At 43.3% G+C, this 17,540-nt stretch overlaps 1 protein-coding gene across 6 annotated transcripts in view; it reads right to left on the bottom strand.

Moving 5' to 3' along the window:
* The window catches only part of GREB1L (GREB1 like retinoic acid receptor coactivator), a 558,043-nt gene that overhangs the window by 228,028 nt on the left and 312,475 nt on the right, over positions 1 to 17,540 (bottom strand). For 4 of the 6 annotated variants that reach the window (XM_086965622.1, XM_086965621.1, XM_086965624.1 and 1 more), the window contains 3 exons: positions 15,772 to 15,996; positions 3,718 to 3,894; positions 1,409 to 1,597 (listed from right to left, as the gene is read on the bottom strand). In XM_086965622.1, coding sequence (XP_086821748.1) covers positions 1,409 to 1,597; positions 3,718 to 3,894; positions 15,772 to 15,996 — 591 coding nt within the window. The remainder of the gene's footprint in view (positions 1 to 1,408; positions 1,598 to 3,717; positions 3,895 to 15,771; positions 15,997 to 17,540) is intronic. The other 2 variants (XM_086965625.1, XM_086965626.1) reach the window with 1 other exon arrangement.

Below are 17,540 nucleotides of genomic sequence, written 5' to 3'. Positions count from 1 at the left end.
ATACAAATGACTGAACTTGAACTTTCTAAATGGCCACATTGGGCAACATTACAACACACTAGCAACTTCAGACTCTGGCCGCTGACATTCTCTGGGACCTCCAGTAAGGATTTCAATCCCAGCAGAACAAACAGCCTGTAACCTATTGCAGGGGTCTTCATTGACTGATGGGAAGGGTAAACATCGTTTACCACGAAGTTTTCACAACGCACTACCTTTAGCACGCATCCCTTACAACGCAAGTTGTTACCACGACTTGCGCCGGAGGGCGCTAAAGGTTTAAAAATAGTTAATTTACTATCCCAACACCTTCCCTAGGGTCCACGGGCACTGGTGTTAGAATAGTAAATTATACTATTCGAAATCCACACCCCCCACGCAAGTCGTGGTAACGACTTGCGTTGTAAGGGATGCGTGCTAAAGGGATGCGTTGTGACGGTACGCGTTGTACCGTCATACATCCGATGGGAAGCCCACTTACATTAGTTGCTTCGAAATGTCACAGTTGTGGTAACAGGCGTTATGTAAAAAAATTGCTAACTTTATACATTTCGTTTATCCTGTAATTGCTCGGAGTTCGTACTTTGTTTTAAGCATAAGAAAACTTGTGGAAGCCTCTCTGGGTTATACAGCAAGTAAATAAGAAGTTGTTCGTAAAAAAGAAAATGTAAAACATAAGGAACAAGTTTGGAGACCAAAGCAGGCCACAGATTAGATCCTAGGTAGGGTGTGCCAACCTTTGCAAAGGACTACGGAAACACTGAAAATGTTTCCTTTGGAGATATCCATTTGAAAGTTGTGACTTTGGCAGCAAGTTATGTTGCACATAAGTTATGTAAAGTCATTGTGGTTGCTGTGCTCGTACTCTTGTAAAGGCTTCATGGCACTATGGGGAAATTAGCCTTCCTCACAATCAAATAATAAGTTTCTAGAAGAATATTCTTTGCAGAATCAATTAGTGTTCTTTTATCGACACAGAAAAGCTCTGCAAAATGTACACTTGCAGACAAAAATTGTGAGTACGTGTTCCCGCATGGAATTATGCTGCAACTATGAAAGAAGGGTCCTCCACAGGCATTTCATCAAACTCAACTGGCATATGTTCTGGTCAAGTGTGCAGGCATCTCAAACAAACTGCGGTGGCCGTACTGAGGTGATGGTGTAGACAAAATGCTATCCCATAGGATGGCAGAAAGGAGACTGTGCTATTATAGAGGTCCACTATGCTATGATTTCATTAGATTTATGATCCGATGCCTAATCAAAATGCCGGGTCTTCGATAACTTTGGTGGCCACGACTAACAAAGACCACATGCATGTGGATTCTTGTGAGAGAGGTGGAATTAGGAAAATGCAAAACATCAGTGACGTGCATCCAGGAAAACCTAGCCTATCGGCACACTGTACCTTCTCTGTTGCCTTTCCAGCAGATGAGGGGGCCCTTTGACAGAGCTCCTTGGGAGTTCCTCACTATGTAGTACTTTAAGTGCTTCTGCTTCTTCGGCTGAGTTGTGAGCTTCAAGTTGATATGGTTCGAGAACTCCGTGAAATATCGAAATCCCCTCTCACCACAACCTACGCAGTTTCCGGAGAAACCTACAAAACGGCAAGAAGACAATTTAAATCCACTTCCAACAATCAACGCAGAAAACGTTATTCAAAGTAATCAGTTCAATTAACGTATAGTGCAAAAGGAATAGAGTGAAGGAGATGGAGAGAAAATAAAAAAAGAGAGAGAGAAAGGGACAGACGAGGAAAAAGGAAGACATAGCAGAAAAGGGATGTAAAGAGATGCATAATGGAGTGAAAATAGGGATTGGTGATGCACACTGCTGGAAAGCATACAAAATTAGGGTAAATCATATTTATTGAAAAAAAGAGCTGCCTGGTTTACACTAGAGAACCAGGATCGGTGATAAACAGAGATATCAGAGTGAAACCTCCAGAAAGACCTCTGGAGAGACATGAAGGTAGAATCTTAGCTGGGTAAGATGTAGCATTACCCATTACTAGAAGGTTCCGAGGCCCCTAAACTTATAACTATCATGATTACGCAGCCTCGCTTCCTAAGGCAGTTCTAGAGTGAGTGGAACGGTGTACCGCAACAGAGACGAGGAAAGAAACAGGGGATTCCTGTGGTGACAACACCTTCCCTTGGTTTATCTTCGAAGACCATAAGACACATGCAAAACTGAAGGAGAAAATCGATCAGAATGTTTTCGCTACTAGTGGTTTAAAGCATGACTTCGCCAAGCTGGTTTACTAAAGGGGTATTTTTCAGCTTTTCATTTTTTTTACTCATTGCTGAGGACATGCCACGTATGGCGTGAAAAACACTGCAAATGTCACCGAAGCTTAAAATATGGATATAGCCTTATGCACTTTGCCAGGGCACGGATACGTTACTGGCGTTCCTCATCCATCTGGTTATTTATGTGACGCAACAAACCATTTCGATCTCAATCACCAAGCAAGCTTTGCTGTGGTCATTTCCAGTGTTGCAGGTCTTAACCGTTAACTTTAAATTCAAGAACTTTTTAAGCCAACAAATAAACCATACCACCCAGAGTCTATGAAACTTTGATGGATTACTGGACCAGGCAGGATTGAAAAGTACAGTGTTCCTCAAACACGATCAAGAGGAGCATCCAGTCAGTGAAAAAAGAGACTTATAAACCAGTTGTATCGCTTCACTTTGAGGAAAACTTCACGCTTAATCTCCATAGCTCTTGGATCGCAGATAACTTAACATTTTTGGCTCTTCGTCGTGGAAAAAAAAGACACTGAAAAGAACAGCACATTCTCCATTTTCCCAAAAGGTCTAAAACGAAATGTTTCTTTTACACAGTTCCTTTGCAATTATTGTCAAGCTTCGCATAGGCTTATTATCGCAGCTTCACAATGCTGTAAGTTCTGCAGCTTGTCTATCTATGGCATTCAGCACATTATAAATCACTGAGACACCTAGGATAATGTACACTTTTCTGCAGGTTCCTGCTCTTGCAAGAGAACCACTAGCTTAAAGGGAAGAGGAGCATCTTTGCCAGAGTCCGAAGCAGTCGGGTGGAGCAGGACTTTTTAAAAAGATCTCCTTATTCTCATTTCAAAAGTATAAACATCAAACCAAGTTTGAGAAAAAAAGAAATACCATTCAGAATCAATTACAATCGGGTGGAGAAGACTTGTCATATGAAATGCTTGGTCAACAGTGCAAGTATCACAGATCTTTCAGAATGGAATCCACTGAAATAATTATACACTCGGAAAAGATTTGCCAGTGCAATTAAAACTAGAGTCCATAAGTTCCTCAAAGTGGTCAAATGGCTGCCCAAAACAGTTCATGATTAATACTTCAATGAGGTCCAGGATGCTGCAATCTCCAGTTACCTGGAAAAGATACTGTGCAAGCGATCACTTCTGGCAACTGACCTCCAATCCATTTTAATATCAAAGATGGGAGCAGAAAACACAGTAGGATGATTCGGAGGTCAATCAAACATTTACTTAAAACAGTCCGCTGGATTTAAAGAGTGTGTCATGGTCTACCCAACGCACACCTACAACATATGAACTTTACAAGCAAAAAGTTAAAGGAATAAAAGAAAACTATTATTTCAAAGCAACAAGATCCTGAGGGCAGCCCATTGACATGTCCTCTGCAAATAAGAAAAACCCACCATTGGGCATGAACGATGCAGATGTTTATATTACTGTACCTAGAAGTGCATTTTTTCCATTGTCATCTGGTAGAAACCGTTTGTCAACAGCACACACCAGTATGTGCTCAGGAAGATTTGGTGTTTTAGCTCCGACCAGAAGAAACCCTGCTGGCACCTCGATCTGCTCCAGGCACACCGACACCAACCGAAGGTCTTTTCCAGCGAGACAAAAACCTGAAAAGTAAAACAACAACAAAATTGTCTTCAACGTGCTTCCATGCAGTCTTGGATGAGCTAGCCAAACAGTTTAACAACAAGATGAAGGTCTGTTTACAGCGAGCACATGAGTTCCAAATCAGCAGAAAACAAGAGACAAATAACATGTCCAACAACAGCTCCCATAAACAACCTGTACCTCTCTCAAGACCCTTTCTGACAGAAAGGGTGCTGAACATGCTGAAGCAGAGGTCAGTTACTCAGAGGGAACCTGTAATGAGGGAGATGTGTGAGCAAACTCTGAATTAGGACCATATGCATGTCCTCCCTCCCCCACAAGGAGACACAGGGTCCAGAGCACCACATTACGGGCCTGTCCAAAGGTAGAAAGGAGGTTGTACTGGTACAGAGAGGAGGGGGGCGAGATACTTATGCTCTAGTCTAACAATTACTCAGATACTTCCAAGGGTGCACCCAAAAGGCCCACACTGATGTATCTGTAATCGTGCAAAACTGACCTAGAAGTCTAAGGCCATCATTAAAAGTTGTGATGTCAGATTGGTGCAAATTGTACGCTCGGTAAATATAGTTTGCATGGAGCCCAGTATTTGCCAGGTACCCCATTTACACCCGATTCCAACTTTGGGACATCTAAATGGGATATAGTGTGAAAATTGTGCATGCTTCCTCCTTTCTGTGAAGTAAAGTAAATGGAAATTCGTGCTATATCTGCAAGATTTTTGCCCAGTTTTACCTGAAAATCATACTGGCTAAAACCCCCTGGTGTACAATTAGTGTTCAAATTCTAGTCTTGGTCTTTGCACGAAAGGGGCTTACCAGATACATTGTAATAAAATGAACAAATTAATGAATACATAATTTTACTGAGTATGACTAACTAAAAGCATTACTGAAAGGCCTCATGTTAAAATCCACACAAACAAATATGATTAATACATGGTTTGCACTCGGCTTCTGTAATTTACCTAATGTTCATCTTAAAGTGCAGACTTGGCAAATATTTTACATGGGAGGTCCAGAGCCTTTCTGCTGACTTTTGGCCGTTCATAAAACTTTCTTTAAAATAGTTGAATAATCACAGCTGCTTTGTTTGGTTCTAGGCTTTGACGTTTTTTTGCATTATATTAAAAAAATTCCCATATCGAGCAAGAACCATTATGTCTGTTGAGTTAAAACACAGTAATAGTGCCTTGCTGCGTGTCAGTATTCCTTATGTTAAAAACATAGGTTTTAAGAGAAACTGGTGGGCAGATTTATTGCATGTGCAAAATCTGCATTTTAGATTGATGCTGAATCTGTTACTCCAGTTTGGTCGTAGTACTGGAGTTGGTAAAGCTAGAAACGTGGCAAGCATTATACTTCTCCTGCCTTTCAGATAGTACTGAGGGAGTAGGGCTTCGAGAGAAGGTAAGTTCATGTGTATGTAGAGATTCTTTGTCAGTTGTTCTGCAATTACATGTTTATTCATTATTTCTTTCAGAGCTGTATTCAGATACTAAACTTGTAGCGTGTGTATGCAATCTAGAAGACACAAATTCTCCAGGTCCCCTTTTGTCAGGCATGGGAGATAAAGGCTAGGATATATATGTTGTTTTCGTCTGGGACTGAAGCGGGACTGCCTCTCTTACAGTGCCAACGCATGCTTTTTAACTTTCCAGTGTCTAGAGCAGAGGTTTTCAAATGGGGGGGGGGGGGGGGGGGGGGAGGCACCCCTAGGGGGGCCTAAAGTGTTCCCTGTGGGGGTGCCAGGCTCTGGCTAAGAGAAACAGTATGCTAATAACAGTGCTTTGTTTCCAGCAGAAAAAAACATGAGCAGCAGTAAACCGCTCTGCAATAGGCCATCACGAACATCTTTTGTCATTTATATCCTAGCTGGGAGCATATGTCAAAAGCGAAGGGACTCCAAATATTATTCAAAAACCCCACTCCCATTTCTAATAATCACACTGTGGATACTTTTACATGTTAGTAAGGCCTGCCTGACCAGAATAGTATGTTTGGCAATCATGTATTTGATTGGATTTTTAAAACGGGGGCAGAAGTTCAATGTAATGTTCAAAAAAAGTCTAGACATATTTAAACATTGCCAATTTAATAGAATAATTGTGAAAACTTCTAAGGGGGCCCAAATAATTTTTTTCCCCACTATGGAGTCTCGGTTTGCTCAATGCCATTAGCAGCACAAACGCGATGCACACGTGATTGGCAAACCCTGTGACAGGAATTCTGAGTCACCAGAGCTGCTGCTTCGAGTCCAGAGCACTAGATGTTCTTTCTTAATTTTCTGGCACTACAGCACTGGTCCTTTATCAGTCTGTTGGGGATTTGGAGATATTCAATCTCTTTCAACCAAAAATGTCTGTCATGCTTTCCCACAATGCACGCAAAGGCAATGGAAATGTCTGCTGAGAACCAGACACGAGCAAAATGGAAATACAATGGGTAAATGGGGCAGAGCTAAGGGAATGGTACTCCTGCATGACCCTGGCTGTCAAGAGAATTGTGTGTAACAAGAAAACATACTTTCTTACTTATCACTAAATGTTCCACCTTATTTTTAGTCTGATTGTACATTTATTTAAATTTTTAAGACCTGCCGATACACACCACCTCAGTTTCATGTCACGACAAAGCAAGTAGCCTAATGCTTATAACAAACGCTTCAATGATCTCAGAGTTCATTTTCAGAGGTTGGCCTATCACTGACAGTGCAAGTCTAGAAATGAAAAAGGATTTCAAATTAGACTATGACCACGGCCAAGGGAATTATGCGGCCGAGGAGCACAACATTTTGCTGCAGGGTTGACTAAATTATGCGGCATGAAAAAGCAAATGATGTGGCGCATGGTGCCACATTTATAGCTACTATTACTTCATTATGTTTTAAAAAACGTCTACATGTGGTAATACTGTATGGGCAAAGATTTCACCTCACTAGTAACAGTTAAACAACCAAATATAGAAAAAGCAATCCACGATGATCAATTAATGGTTGCAAAGGATTCTTCGCTCAGCGCAAACCCCTTCACCAAGTTTTTGATAACTTTTGATGTGTCTGAGATAGAAAAATGTTTTATGGTAAAATCCAGAGATGATGAATTGTGTGGCACTCCACACCACTGGAGTCAAGCTAGCCGGGCTGATGAGAGGTGTTACCTCGAAACCGGTCCGGTCCTTGGATGCTTGATTCCGTTCTGGGAAGGACATGGCTTTTGTAGTTCGGACTGGACTGTTCCCATGGGGCACAGGGTCAGAGCTGATTTGCATATCGCCATTGTCTAACCCGGGGTGGTGTGGAGTGCAAAAAAACGATGGATTTGGGCCCAGATCTTCGGACTGGGGTGAGTGTGTGACATTGATCCACATTCGGTCCATCACCTGTTGTGTTTGCGAATTGTGTGGTAAAAGCATCAAATCTACAATAATGCGAAAAAAGTTTCACCAGTGGAATCGCCCAATTCCAGTGGCTCTGACTATGACACATATTGGAGGAGGAAGAAACGGAGAGTTCATACTGTGTATGACTGCAGTCCTTAACATGATGCACGCTAACATTGTTACATCTATGCCAAGAATAAAAAAAATGTGTTTCCAAGTCCTTTTAATGTGAATTTGTTAGATTTAGACTAAAGAACCACGTTATCAAATGTCTGGAGAGGTTTGGAGGTCACTCTCCAGTATCGAACACACTAACAGCTCCCACGGTATCCCTATATTAATCTACTTCTCAATAGGATAAAGGGTATCGTTAAAGCACATCTTTGCAACGGCTACTTGGCAAGAGGGTCAGTAAATTATATGCAGCAGAATGAAGGAAGAAATTACCAACTGTATAAACAAATTTTAAATGTTTCCGAAAATAGTGAAAGAAGGCTGAGAGCGAAGTTGAAGAGGCAGCAGGTTCTAGAGTTGGGATGCTGCAGTGGAGAAAGACTTGTCTCGTGTGCAAACTTTCCAAGTACAAGGGATTTGTTGAAGGAGATGGGCTTGCTTGTCTTAAGGAGCAGCGGACAGATACAATTTAAGGTAAGTGAAGGAGAAAAGGATAAATATGCTACTTAGTGGATGAATGTTAATGATTGAAAGATGGTGCATTTCCTAAACGGGAACCAGTGAGGTCATGGCAAGATTGCGGAAATATTATGAAGAGAATGTTTATCTACAACCACACATGCTACGAACAGTGCATTACCATTTCTTGCAAACTCTAATGAATTCAGCAGCTGCATACTGGATAAGCTACATAGGCAAGGCCACAGGAATGATGCAATTCTGCGGCCACAAATATTTTCAGCATGTACCACATAATCCATCATCTGATGCATAAAATGCAGATTTTAACAACGAAAAATTGTTCCTAACTCAAACAGATCAAATTATCATTATTTTTTTTTTTTTTAAATGGTGAGTAGGGTTCCTGCGCACCAGAATGCTTTTTGCAAAGGTTGACTGGTGTTCTTTCTGTTGCTTATTGCTACATTTGGTTGTTAAATTGGCACTAATAAGGTGAACTGTTTTCCTAGACACTCTTACCAGCTGTACAAATGTTAAAATAATAAAGTAATAGTATCACAAAATGTGCCACATTATGTCACATATTTTGGCGTTCCTTGCCACATACTTTGGGCTTCGTCTGCTGCATAATTCCACTGGGTGTAGCTATAGGTGACTGAGGAATTTTCCACTCTACCATATGCTATTTACATAGGTCAGTCTATACTACATGAAGGCATGTACAACCGGAGCATGCAATTTGGAATCAACAAAAGGTAAAGTAAACCACGTCAGAGGATTTTACCACTAGCTGGCTGCAGATGCCTCTCTCCCACAGAGGCACCTCTTTAGTGGCACTGCCTCTTTCTTCATAAGTCAACCAATTTATTCATCGACTCCCTGGGTGGACAATGCTTTTTTATTTTATTCAAGTTCTTTAATTTGTTGTCTCTGGGCCCCTACTTGTTCCCTAAACCTTCTGTGAGCAGCTCTGTCAACTGCCAATGGCTTCTTGTACGCGCGGTGTAAAAACATCTCAATATATTTTTTAAAAGATGATGGTCACCCTGGGAGACCCCTGTAAGCTCAGGGCGATTTGGGACCCCTGCTTGGATCCTTGAAAAGAGCCCTGCCTGCACCACGCAGAGACAAGATGGCTGCTTCCAGCCCCATCTGCATTTGTATCTGGGGGAAACCCGCGGCCTGTGTGAGTGAATCTTTTACAGACAGAGCCCCACACCCATCAATCAATTCCAAGCAGTGGGCAACCACATTATTCTGTTTGCAGTCACCCAAAACACTCGTGCAGGAAGCAACCCAAAACAAGGTATATGCAGTGCAGCACATTCAAAGTCTGACAACTATTCTCCTCCACACACCATTTCTGGTGGGTGGCCAGTCGGAGACTCTCCCCACTAAAGAGCAAAGGAAAAAAGAAATTAACATTACTCAGGAAGGTAACAGCATTTAGTGCTGGAGTAATTTACCATTTGAATCCAAGGACGTGATTTAACAAGTTATGTGCAATAGCTGTTTTTCCTTATATTTGATAGCGCTTTTTCTGTTGCCAGGAACAAAAATGTTACTCACAGCCACTTTTACTCTTTTTTTATTATCAAAATGTCATGATTATTCAATCAAATTTACTATGCTCAACATTCATATATTGCTTGCTGACGTATTTGCTTCACAAATGAAAAATAAAATTCATATTTTATACAAGGGTCAGGATTACATTTTGAGTGGGGATTTTTTTTTGCGGAGTGTTATTTCTCACCATTCTGCTAAAAGACAGACATGTGGGGAGTTGGAGATGATGGTGGGAAGGGGTACAGTTGTGAGCTGGGAAGAAGTTAACACAACAGGCTCAGCCTGAACACAGGAAGGACAGGCATACTGATCGGGGACTGTGATGGAGAAGCAGGAGAAATTTGACCAGGGAGCTTTAATGAACGCACCATGAGTTACGCAATATTCATGGCATACTAGATAGAGAGAAAGTACTAGGAGGGAGAGGTACAGAGGTGAGAAATTGTGAGACATAGGGCAGGACCTATGATTGCCCTTGCATTCTAGATACTTGCTCAACCTGGTCCCCGTTCCACTAAGGCTGCACCACCAACTGAGTCCAGTGTGACCAAGAGCTGGTACCATCAAGGACTTCGATGCAGCGTTTCCAGATGAGGGCTCAGGAACTGCACAAAACACTTCTGAGGATTTCTCAGCAAACCACAGACAACCTCTGGAGAGACCTCCAGAACTAGATACCAGACTCTACAAACAACTTTATAACTGACCAGAATGCATGAGGTGACGCATCCAGAGCTATGCACAATACAGCAGCAGCGGCAGCCAAAACGCTACACAAAACTAAGTAAAGTAAATCCGCCAGTACTAGTTCGATAGCTGCTAGTTTTATGATCTCTCTCGCAACATCACACCCAGAAACCCACCACCACACACTACAGGTAGTCACCAAAGATAGATAGCATGATAATTCACAAATGAACACGCTCCAGAAGTGGATCGTGTTGGATTGCCAGCTGCAAAAAAAATGGGGGAAAGGAAGGAGAAGGAAGTCCAGGGACCAGATAAAGGGTGTACGCAGGCAGGGAGGCGGTAAGTATCACAGGCCTATAGCAGTAAAGGGGTGGCACAAGTCTCAGGCAGGGGTATGAATGAGCTTGGATATGACAGGGCAGACTGGGCAGGAGGACCAGCTGAAATCTCATGGCAGCATGGGACCACACAATGCCCTACTGCCTCCCCCCCCCCCCCCACATACACACAGAAAGCATGCCTACCCCACAAAAATAAGAGAGCTGCTGTCCACTGCGGACAGGTCAGCCAGCAGGAGTAACTGGGATCTAGCGCCCCAAGGCCTGTTAGCTATGCAGTTCACACTGCCATGCCTTAGAGTGCAGATGGCAACAGAAACACCGGAACTAGGCCCGTGAAGAGTAAGAGCTGTAACCCTACAACCCTCAGAATAGCTGGCCATGGCAGGAGGAGGAGGCTGCATCAAGGACGCCCAGGAAAGAGTCCTGTGATTGCACATATGACAGGGTGGCAGCCAGGAGAAGAAACACCACGACAAAGGCACAACTAGAGATAAAGCCTCAAAATGACATTTGCAGCAAGGTAGTTAAAATACAAAGACCAAGGGAGCAAACGTGGTTATGAACTGCAAGTGTCAGAGTGGAGATCAAGTTCCACGTTTTCTTAATCAAGAAGCAAACCAGGTAAATTAAAAATCTATTCTTATGATCAATCTTTCTCCTTGCAATTTTGTTCTAGTACTTCTGGCCAGGGGTGCTCCTCCGCTAAGGCGGAGAAGCATCGCCCACTGCCTTTCAGCACTGCAAAAGGAAAAATAAAATGACAAAGCGCTGTTACCATCATTTTAGTTTTCCGTGCTGAGGCAGAATGTGGGGCTGGGCAGCGCAAGGGTGGGGTGGCAGGGGAGGTGGGCATACTCCTACGTGCACATGACTGTTTGGCCAGCCGGCTCGGCGCAGCCAAACACTCATGCAAACTTTGCATGTTCTCCACGCCTGGGTGGAGAACATGCCCAAGCTCCCATTCCCCATCTGAGCGCCGAACCACAGTGCTCAGACTACTCCCAACGCTACATTGCAGCGTTGTGATTTGACTTAGGGGAGCCTCAGTGCTTCCTGTTCGAACAGAAGCGAGGAAAAGATCCGAGAAGAGAGGCAGCGGCTAGCAGGTAAGGGTTTTTTTTTTATTACCCCCCCCCCCCCCCCCCCCCCCCCACCCACCTGCCCCACCACTACTATTGCAGCTGCCATAAAGGCACAAGTCTTTGCATGTGATGAGCCTACTATTCCCTTAGATAATTGCACCTCATTTCTTTCAAAAGCATAGTGGGAGCAACTGACCCATTTACTTGGTCCATTCCACTTGTAAAACAGAGCCAATTCACCCAATGGCTCCCTTCCTTTCACTCTTAATCTTAAAACATACAATCCGGCAAAAAGAGATCTATGAGATTTGAGGATGTGGCGGTTTCTAGCGTTTGCCAGCCAAGGTGCCGCGCTAAAAGGCCCATCACTGTGCGGCTGGATTACAGCCGGGTAGGCGGAGAGCAGGTCCTTCAAGCCAGTCATAACATGATGGCCCAGCCAAGAGAATAATTCATCAGTGCACAGGCTCAGCCCTGACATGAGGAAATAAAAATTGAGGACAGTTGGCAGTTGGAACGCTGTTAACGTTGGGTTGGCAGACTGACCTGCTCAGGCTGTTCCCGGCCCCTTCTTTGTTTCTGTGTTCCTAGATCAAACAAATCATATCACACCTACTCCATCCCTCTGAAGAGCAATGCAAATAGCAGAAAGGGGCTCGTAGGGGGCAGCCATTTTGAATTCCAATAAATACTTAACACAGTTTCACTGAGATGTCACTAGCAACGGCATGGCACCTCGCCTTAAATTTCTTCTAATTTCAGAGATCATTTTCTCGAGAGGAATCCTAAATTTGCATTCTCAATTTAGCAACGTTTTGTTTTTCATACGATCCATTTTAAACTGATGAGTCCCCCCCAAAAAAATCCTAGTCTGGGGTCGGTCGTAGGATCTAAAGCGTTAGGCAGGGTAACATACATTCTTCTCCAATAAATGCAACCAACCACAGGACGCACAAGAGCTGCAACAGTACACAAAACACTCAACTGATGTGTAAATTACCACGGGTGATCAACTACATAGCCAGTCACCCACATGAAACTTTGGCAATTAGATCATTTTTTTAATAAAGTTAGGTTAAAGTGCTGTCCAAATGGTCGCTATATGACACTGGAGGCGATTTGTGATTAACATTAAAAAGACATTGGGACATGAAACGGATACATGTGGGAAGCAACTTGCAAGCACAGGTGAGGAGGCAAAACATTAAATCATTTTGAAAATGCACTTGAAAAACAGCATGTGTGAATGATTAGAAGGGTAAATGTAAACTGTCAGCCTCATGTTTATATGTGTTATTTTTATTCTGAATTTCACTGCAATTTGTATCACGGTTTTAACTATGTAAAAATTTACAACAAAAACAAATATTCTAAGCCTATTTTACTTTTCCATAGACAGACCGGATGGAGCTTAAAGTTTTGTGTACCATTAAATTCTGATGCAAGTAAGCTTCCCAAATGTCAAGCAGAGCAATCCAGGAATATTTTTAGAGCGCAATTCGCACCTCCAGGGCACGAATAATCAGTTACCCACTGTTAGAAATGATGGGCTCTGGTTGGCAGTGGTTGGCCCACTGTCCAAGCAGGGACCCTTACTCTAGTCAGGGTAAGTTACACTCTCAGAATATACCACGTTCACGCCCATGGCAGCTTAGCAAAAGAAGGCAGGCTTATCTTAGAAGCAATGTGTTAAGTATGTATTTACAACACACACACTCTAACTAAAAACATCACAAAAGTGCTCCACAGCAGTTTAGAAAAATAGCCAATATTTATCCGAGGAAAACAAGACCAAACCGACAAAAATTCAACATACACAAAGCAAGATACAAATTTTCAAAGATGAAATGTAGATATAGTGCTTAGAAACCCAATAGCTCCAAATAGGACTAAACAACGTGCTTAACGAAGTCAAATCAAACAGTTCATTGCTGATCACGATGGAGCACGGACCGGCTACGGAGTCACACGGACAGCGTTTACAGTACCTTGGAAATCAATGAGAAACCAAGACGTTGCATAGCACATGGGAGGTGAGGCGTCGCTGAAGCTAGTTCGGCATCGGTTCCTTACTGCTACAGGGGAGGTGATGCGCCAGTTCTTTACTGTCAGGCAGCAGGTGCGATGCATTGGTTCCTTACTATTGCAGGGGAGGTGATGCAGCGTTGGTGACGAGGCGCTAGTTCTTTACGATTGTGCTGGGGTCGATGAAGCTCCGAAGGTAAAGCTTTGAGGTTTCAAATTTGCAGTGTCCATGTCGCATCACTAGGCCACAGGGGCTGCCGTAGAGTCGGGTGTCATGGATGTCCGTGACACGGCACTCGAGACTCACATGCTGGCGGGACTTCGGGGGCGCTGCGGCGGCCTCGGCATGCACTGCAAGCCATGGTTTTTGCACTCGGCAGGGACCACAGCTCTGGACTGAAGTCACAATCGATGTCGATGTACAGTTTCTTCTTGATGAACACAGCAAACAAATTCCCAAGGCCCAGGAACTGGATTAGGCACCACGTGACAAGTTGGAACTCCCAGCAGAGCAGTCCAGGTGCTGCAGGTGAAGTGAAGTCTTCGTTGGCCTTGAGACTTCCAACAGGAGGCAAGCTAAACTCAAGCCCTTTGAGAACCTTGAAATGCAGGATGTAGAAAGTAAAGTCTAGTCCTTTCACTACCAGGTCCGAAGCACCAGCAGCAGCAGGCCAGAACAGCAAAGCAGAAAAAAAGAGCCAGTTTCTCCTGACAGCAATCAGCTCTTCTTCCTAGCAGGGTGTGGGAGTGGAGACTTCTTTGTGTGAGGACAGCACAGCCATATTCAGGTGTCAATGCCAATTCCTCCGACTTAGAAAGGCCAATCAGCCTGGTGATTGGCCATCAGGATATGCAGCTCCCTTTGTGTGACTGTCTAGAGTGAATACACATTCAGCCCATCTGTCATCCTGAACCAGACGTGTATTCAGAGACAGGGAGAGGAACAGAATAGTTAAAGTAAAGAAAATGCCAACTTTCTAAAAGTAGAAAACACATGTAGGGCTTTCATTCAGCAAGTGGGTGGAGCACGTCTTCAAGTTTGCACGCCTACAGTGGTTTGATGTGATGTAACAGAATAAATGTGGTGTAAACCATGAGAAAGAGGCGTGCATTAGGTCACCTCTGCAATTCATGAAACTTTCTAAAAGTGGCATTTTCAAACCTGCAATTTAAAAAACTACGTCACCAAAATATGCACTTTTAAACTGTGAGTCCATAGACACCAAACTCCAATTTTCCATCAGCTCCCAATTGGCAGATACAGGTGTAAGATGTTATAAGACAGCTCCAGTGGTAAACTGTGGGAGAAATAGTCCTTGCTGTAGTGAAAAACTAAATTTGCAGTATTTCACTACCAAGACATGTAAAACACAACAGTACATGTCCTATCTTTTCATTAAACTGCATCCTGCATATGGGGCTACCTCTGTGCCTACTTTAGGGGTGCCTTACATGTAGTAGAAGGGAAGGTTTGGGCCTATTAAGTGGGTGCACTTGCCAGGTCGAAATGGGAGTTTAGATCTGCACACAGACATTAGAGTGCAAGGCCTGAGACATGTTTGCAGGTCTACTCATGTGGGTGGTACAATCAGTGATGCAGGCCCACTAGTAGCATTTGGTTTACAGGCCCTGGGCACACAGTACTAGATATTTACTAGTAAATCAAATATGCCAATCATGGAAAAACCAAACATACCATGTTTTGGGGAGAGAGCATCTGCACTTTAGCACAGATTAGTAGTGGTAAAGTGCCCAGAGTCCTAAAACCAACAATAAGGAGGTCAGACAAATAGGAGGAACACAAAAAAAAGTCTAGGTCCAACACCCACGGTAACACAACTCATTTTTTTTGACCTGGCTAAAAGGTGAGGGGACCTGTCTGGAAATCGACCGGTAACCACAGGATGGGGTCAGGCGTAGATCTATGCAGAGGCTGTATTAGCAAATTAAGTACACTTCACCCGGTGCCTCTCTTTATAAGCCATACGCCGTAGGGGTAATCACATGACATGCAATACAACATTCAAGACTAAAGCAATAAAGGCTCTGCGGAAAAACATGAAAATTCAGAGACAACCCTTCAGACACCGCATACCGGATTACAAAGGGACTGCAACTATACCAAGCAACGCATAGTAGAGAGTAACACAAACCGTCTGTCGTGCAAGCGCCTTCTGGGGCTGGTTTCTGGGCGTACGGGAGAGGTGGGCTATTGGTATCAGACAGGTCTTCCTCTTCCTCCTCTTCCTCCATTTCGGAGACCGTCTGGCCGGTGGTAAGATCGAAGCTGCCGTTCTGCGTGCATCGGTGGCCAAGTTCCTTATCCAAGTCCTCCACTCTCGGCTTCACGTCTGAGCCAAAAGCAGATACACAGTTACCTTTATTTTGAACAACAAAAAAAGTCCTTGTTAAGACTATTTGGAATTTTAAAGTAAGCACTGCAGGTCCTAAACACGCTAAATGTCAACACATGTAAAATATAATACATTAAAACAGCATTAACCCCTTAGGTACTGCGCACGTTTGGCGGCCGACGGCACCACTACCTCCGTACTGCTGCCGTCGGCCGTTGAACGTTCGAACCTCACCTGCGCAATGGAACGTCCAGCACTGGAGCCGGACGTTCCATAGCAGCTATGAGGTTACAAGAGGCAAAAGGTCAAAGAACACTAACGCCTAGGACCCTCAAGACTTTAGTGTGTGCGTAAATTAACTCCATGCTCAGTCACATTGTAGGTGGTTCCAAAGGGCCAGTCTAATATTCAAAGTTATCTCAGTTTTATCTGCATTTAATTTTAAATGGTTGTTACCCATTAATTTCTAGGTGAAGTGCTTTATAGAGGTTGTACCGTCACAACAAAGATATAATTGTAAGCCATTCGCATAACTGTACAGACTGCAACCTCGTGTGGCCAGCTCCTTTATTAGTGATCTAGCATATAAGTTTAATATATTGTGTGACGGATTCTAGATAGCTTTCATATTCAACGAAAAACTCTGTGACCTTGGCTCTAGTTTTCAGCAGAATAGGCTGCAAGTGCAACAGCATTTGAAACTACACCTTTGGAGTTGAAAACTTTAAGGAAACAGCCAGGAGCTGTCCACCTGATCAATGACCAGGATGATTGAAGATTTAGTGAGGAGTAGCACCATGTGTAGGGCTGCTTTCAGAGGAGTCTGTATTTTTAATGTGAAAGACCCAGGATCTCAAACTTAAACCCACTTGATTGCCAAATTACCATATGTGATAAATGCGATTTACAGTGTATTCAAATTGAATGTTGTTGAAATAGAGGGAAATGTGAATAATGCATGTGGCTAACAGATGTCAAACTTAATACGTAAATAATAAATCAGAACAGAGTGTAAGCAGGACATGCTTAAATGCATCTAGGAATAAACACATGCTAGGAAAATAGCAAAAGTAAACAGGGCAGCTGCATCACCCTAATGTTTCAGCATCTTATTACCAGGGCACCTCAGTGGGACTGGTTTTCTTACGAACATTACTATAGAATGGGTTACAAATGTATTATTGCACAGAGTGTCATCTGCAGGCATGTCCACCAATATACATCAAATATTTATATAGCACTATTTGGAATATTAAACTTCTTTGTAATGTAACTTATGTCAAACTAGGCACCTCAAGGAGCGCTGAAAGCCCTTTAAATGGCGCACTATGTCTTGTCATCTTCTCAAAAAACAAACCCTGGAATGATCTTTTCTGGCCACAAGAACTGGGCATCACCTCCACACCAGTTCCTGTTGTAAAAAGTCTGGGCATCAAAATTGATGGCAATCTATCCATGACTAATCAAGTTGCCACAGTGGTCGGCACCTGTACGGGCTTAATGAGAGAGTTGCGGAAACTGGCCCCCCTACGCTCATTTACCACATTACATATGATTGTGTCAGCCAC

This window comes from Lissotriton vulgaris, chromosome 4_1, assembly GCF_964263255.1.
Source record: "Lissotriton vulgaris chromosome 4_1, aLisVul1.2, whole genome shotgun sequence".
In the NCBI taxonomy this organism is placed as follows: Eukaryota; Metazoa; Chordata; class Amphibia; order Caudata; family Salamandridae; genus Lissotriton; species Lissotriton vulgaris.
This window is presented reverse-complemented; position numbering and strand designations above follow the sequence as displayed.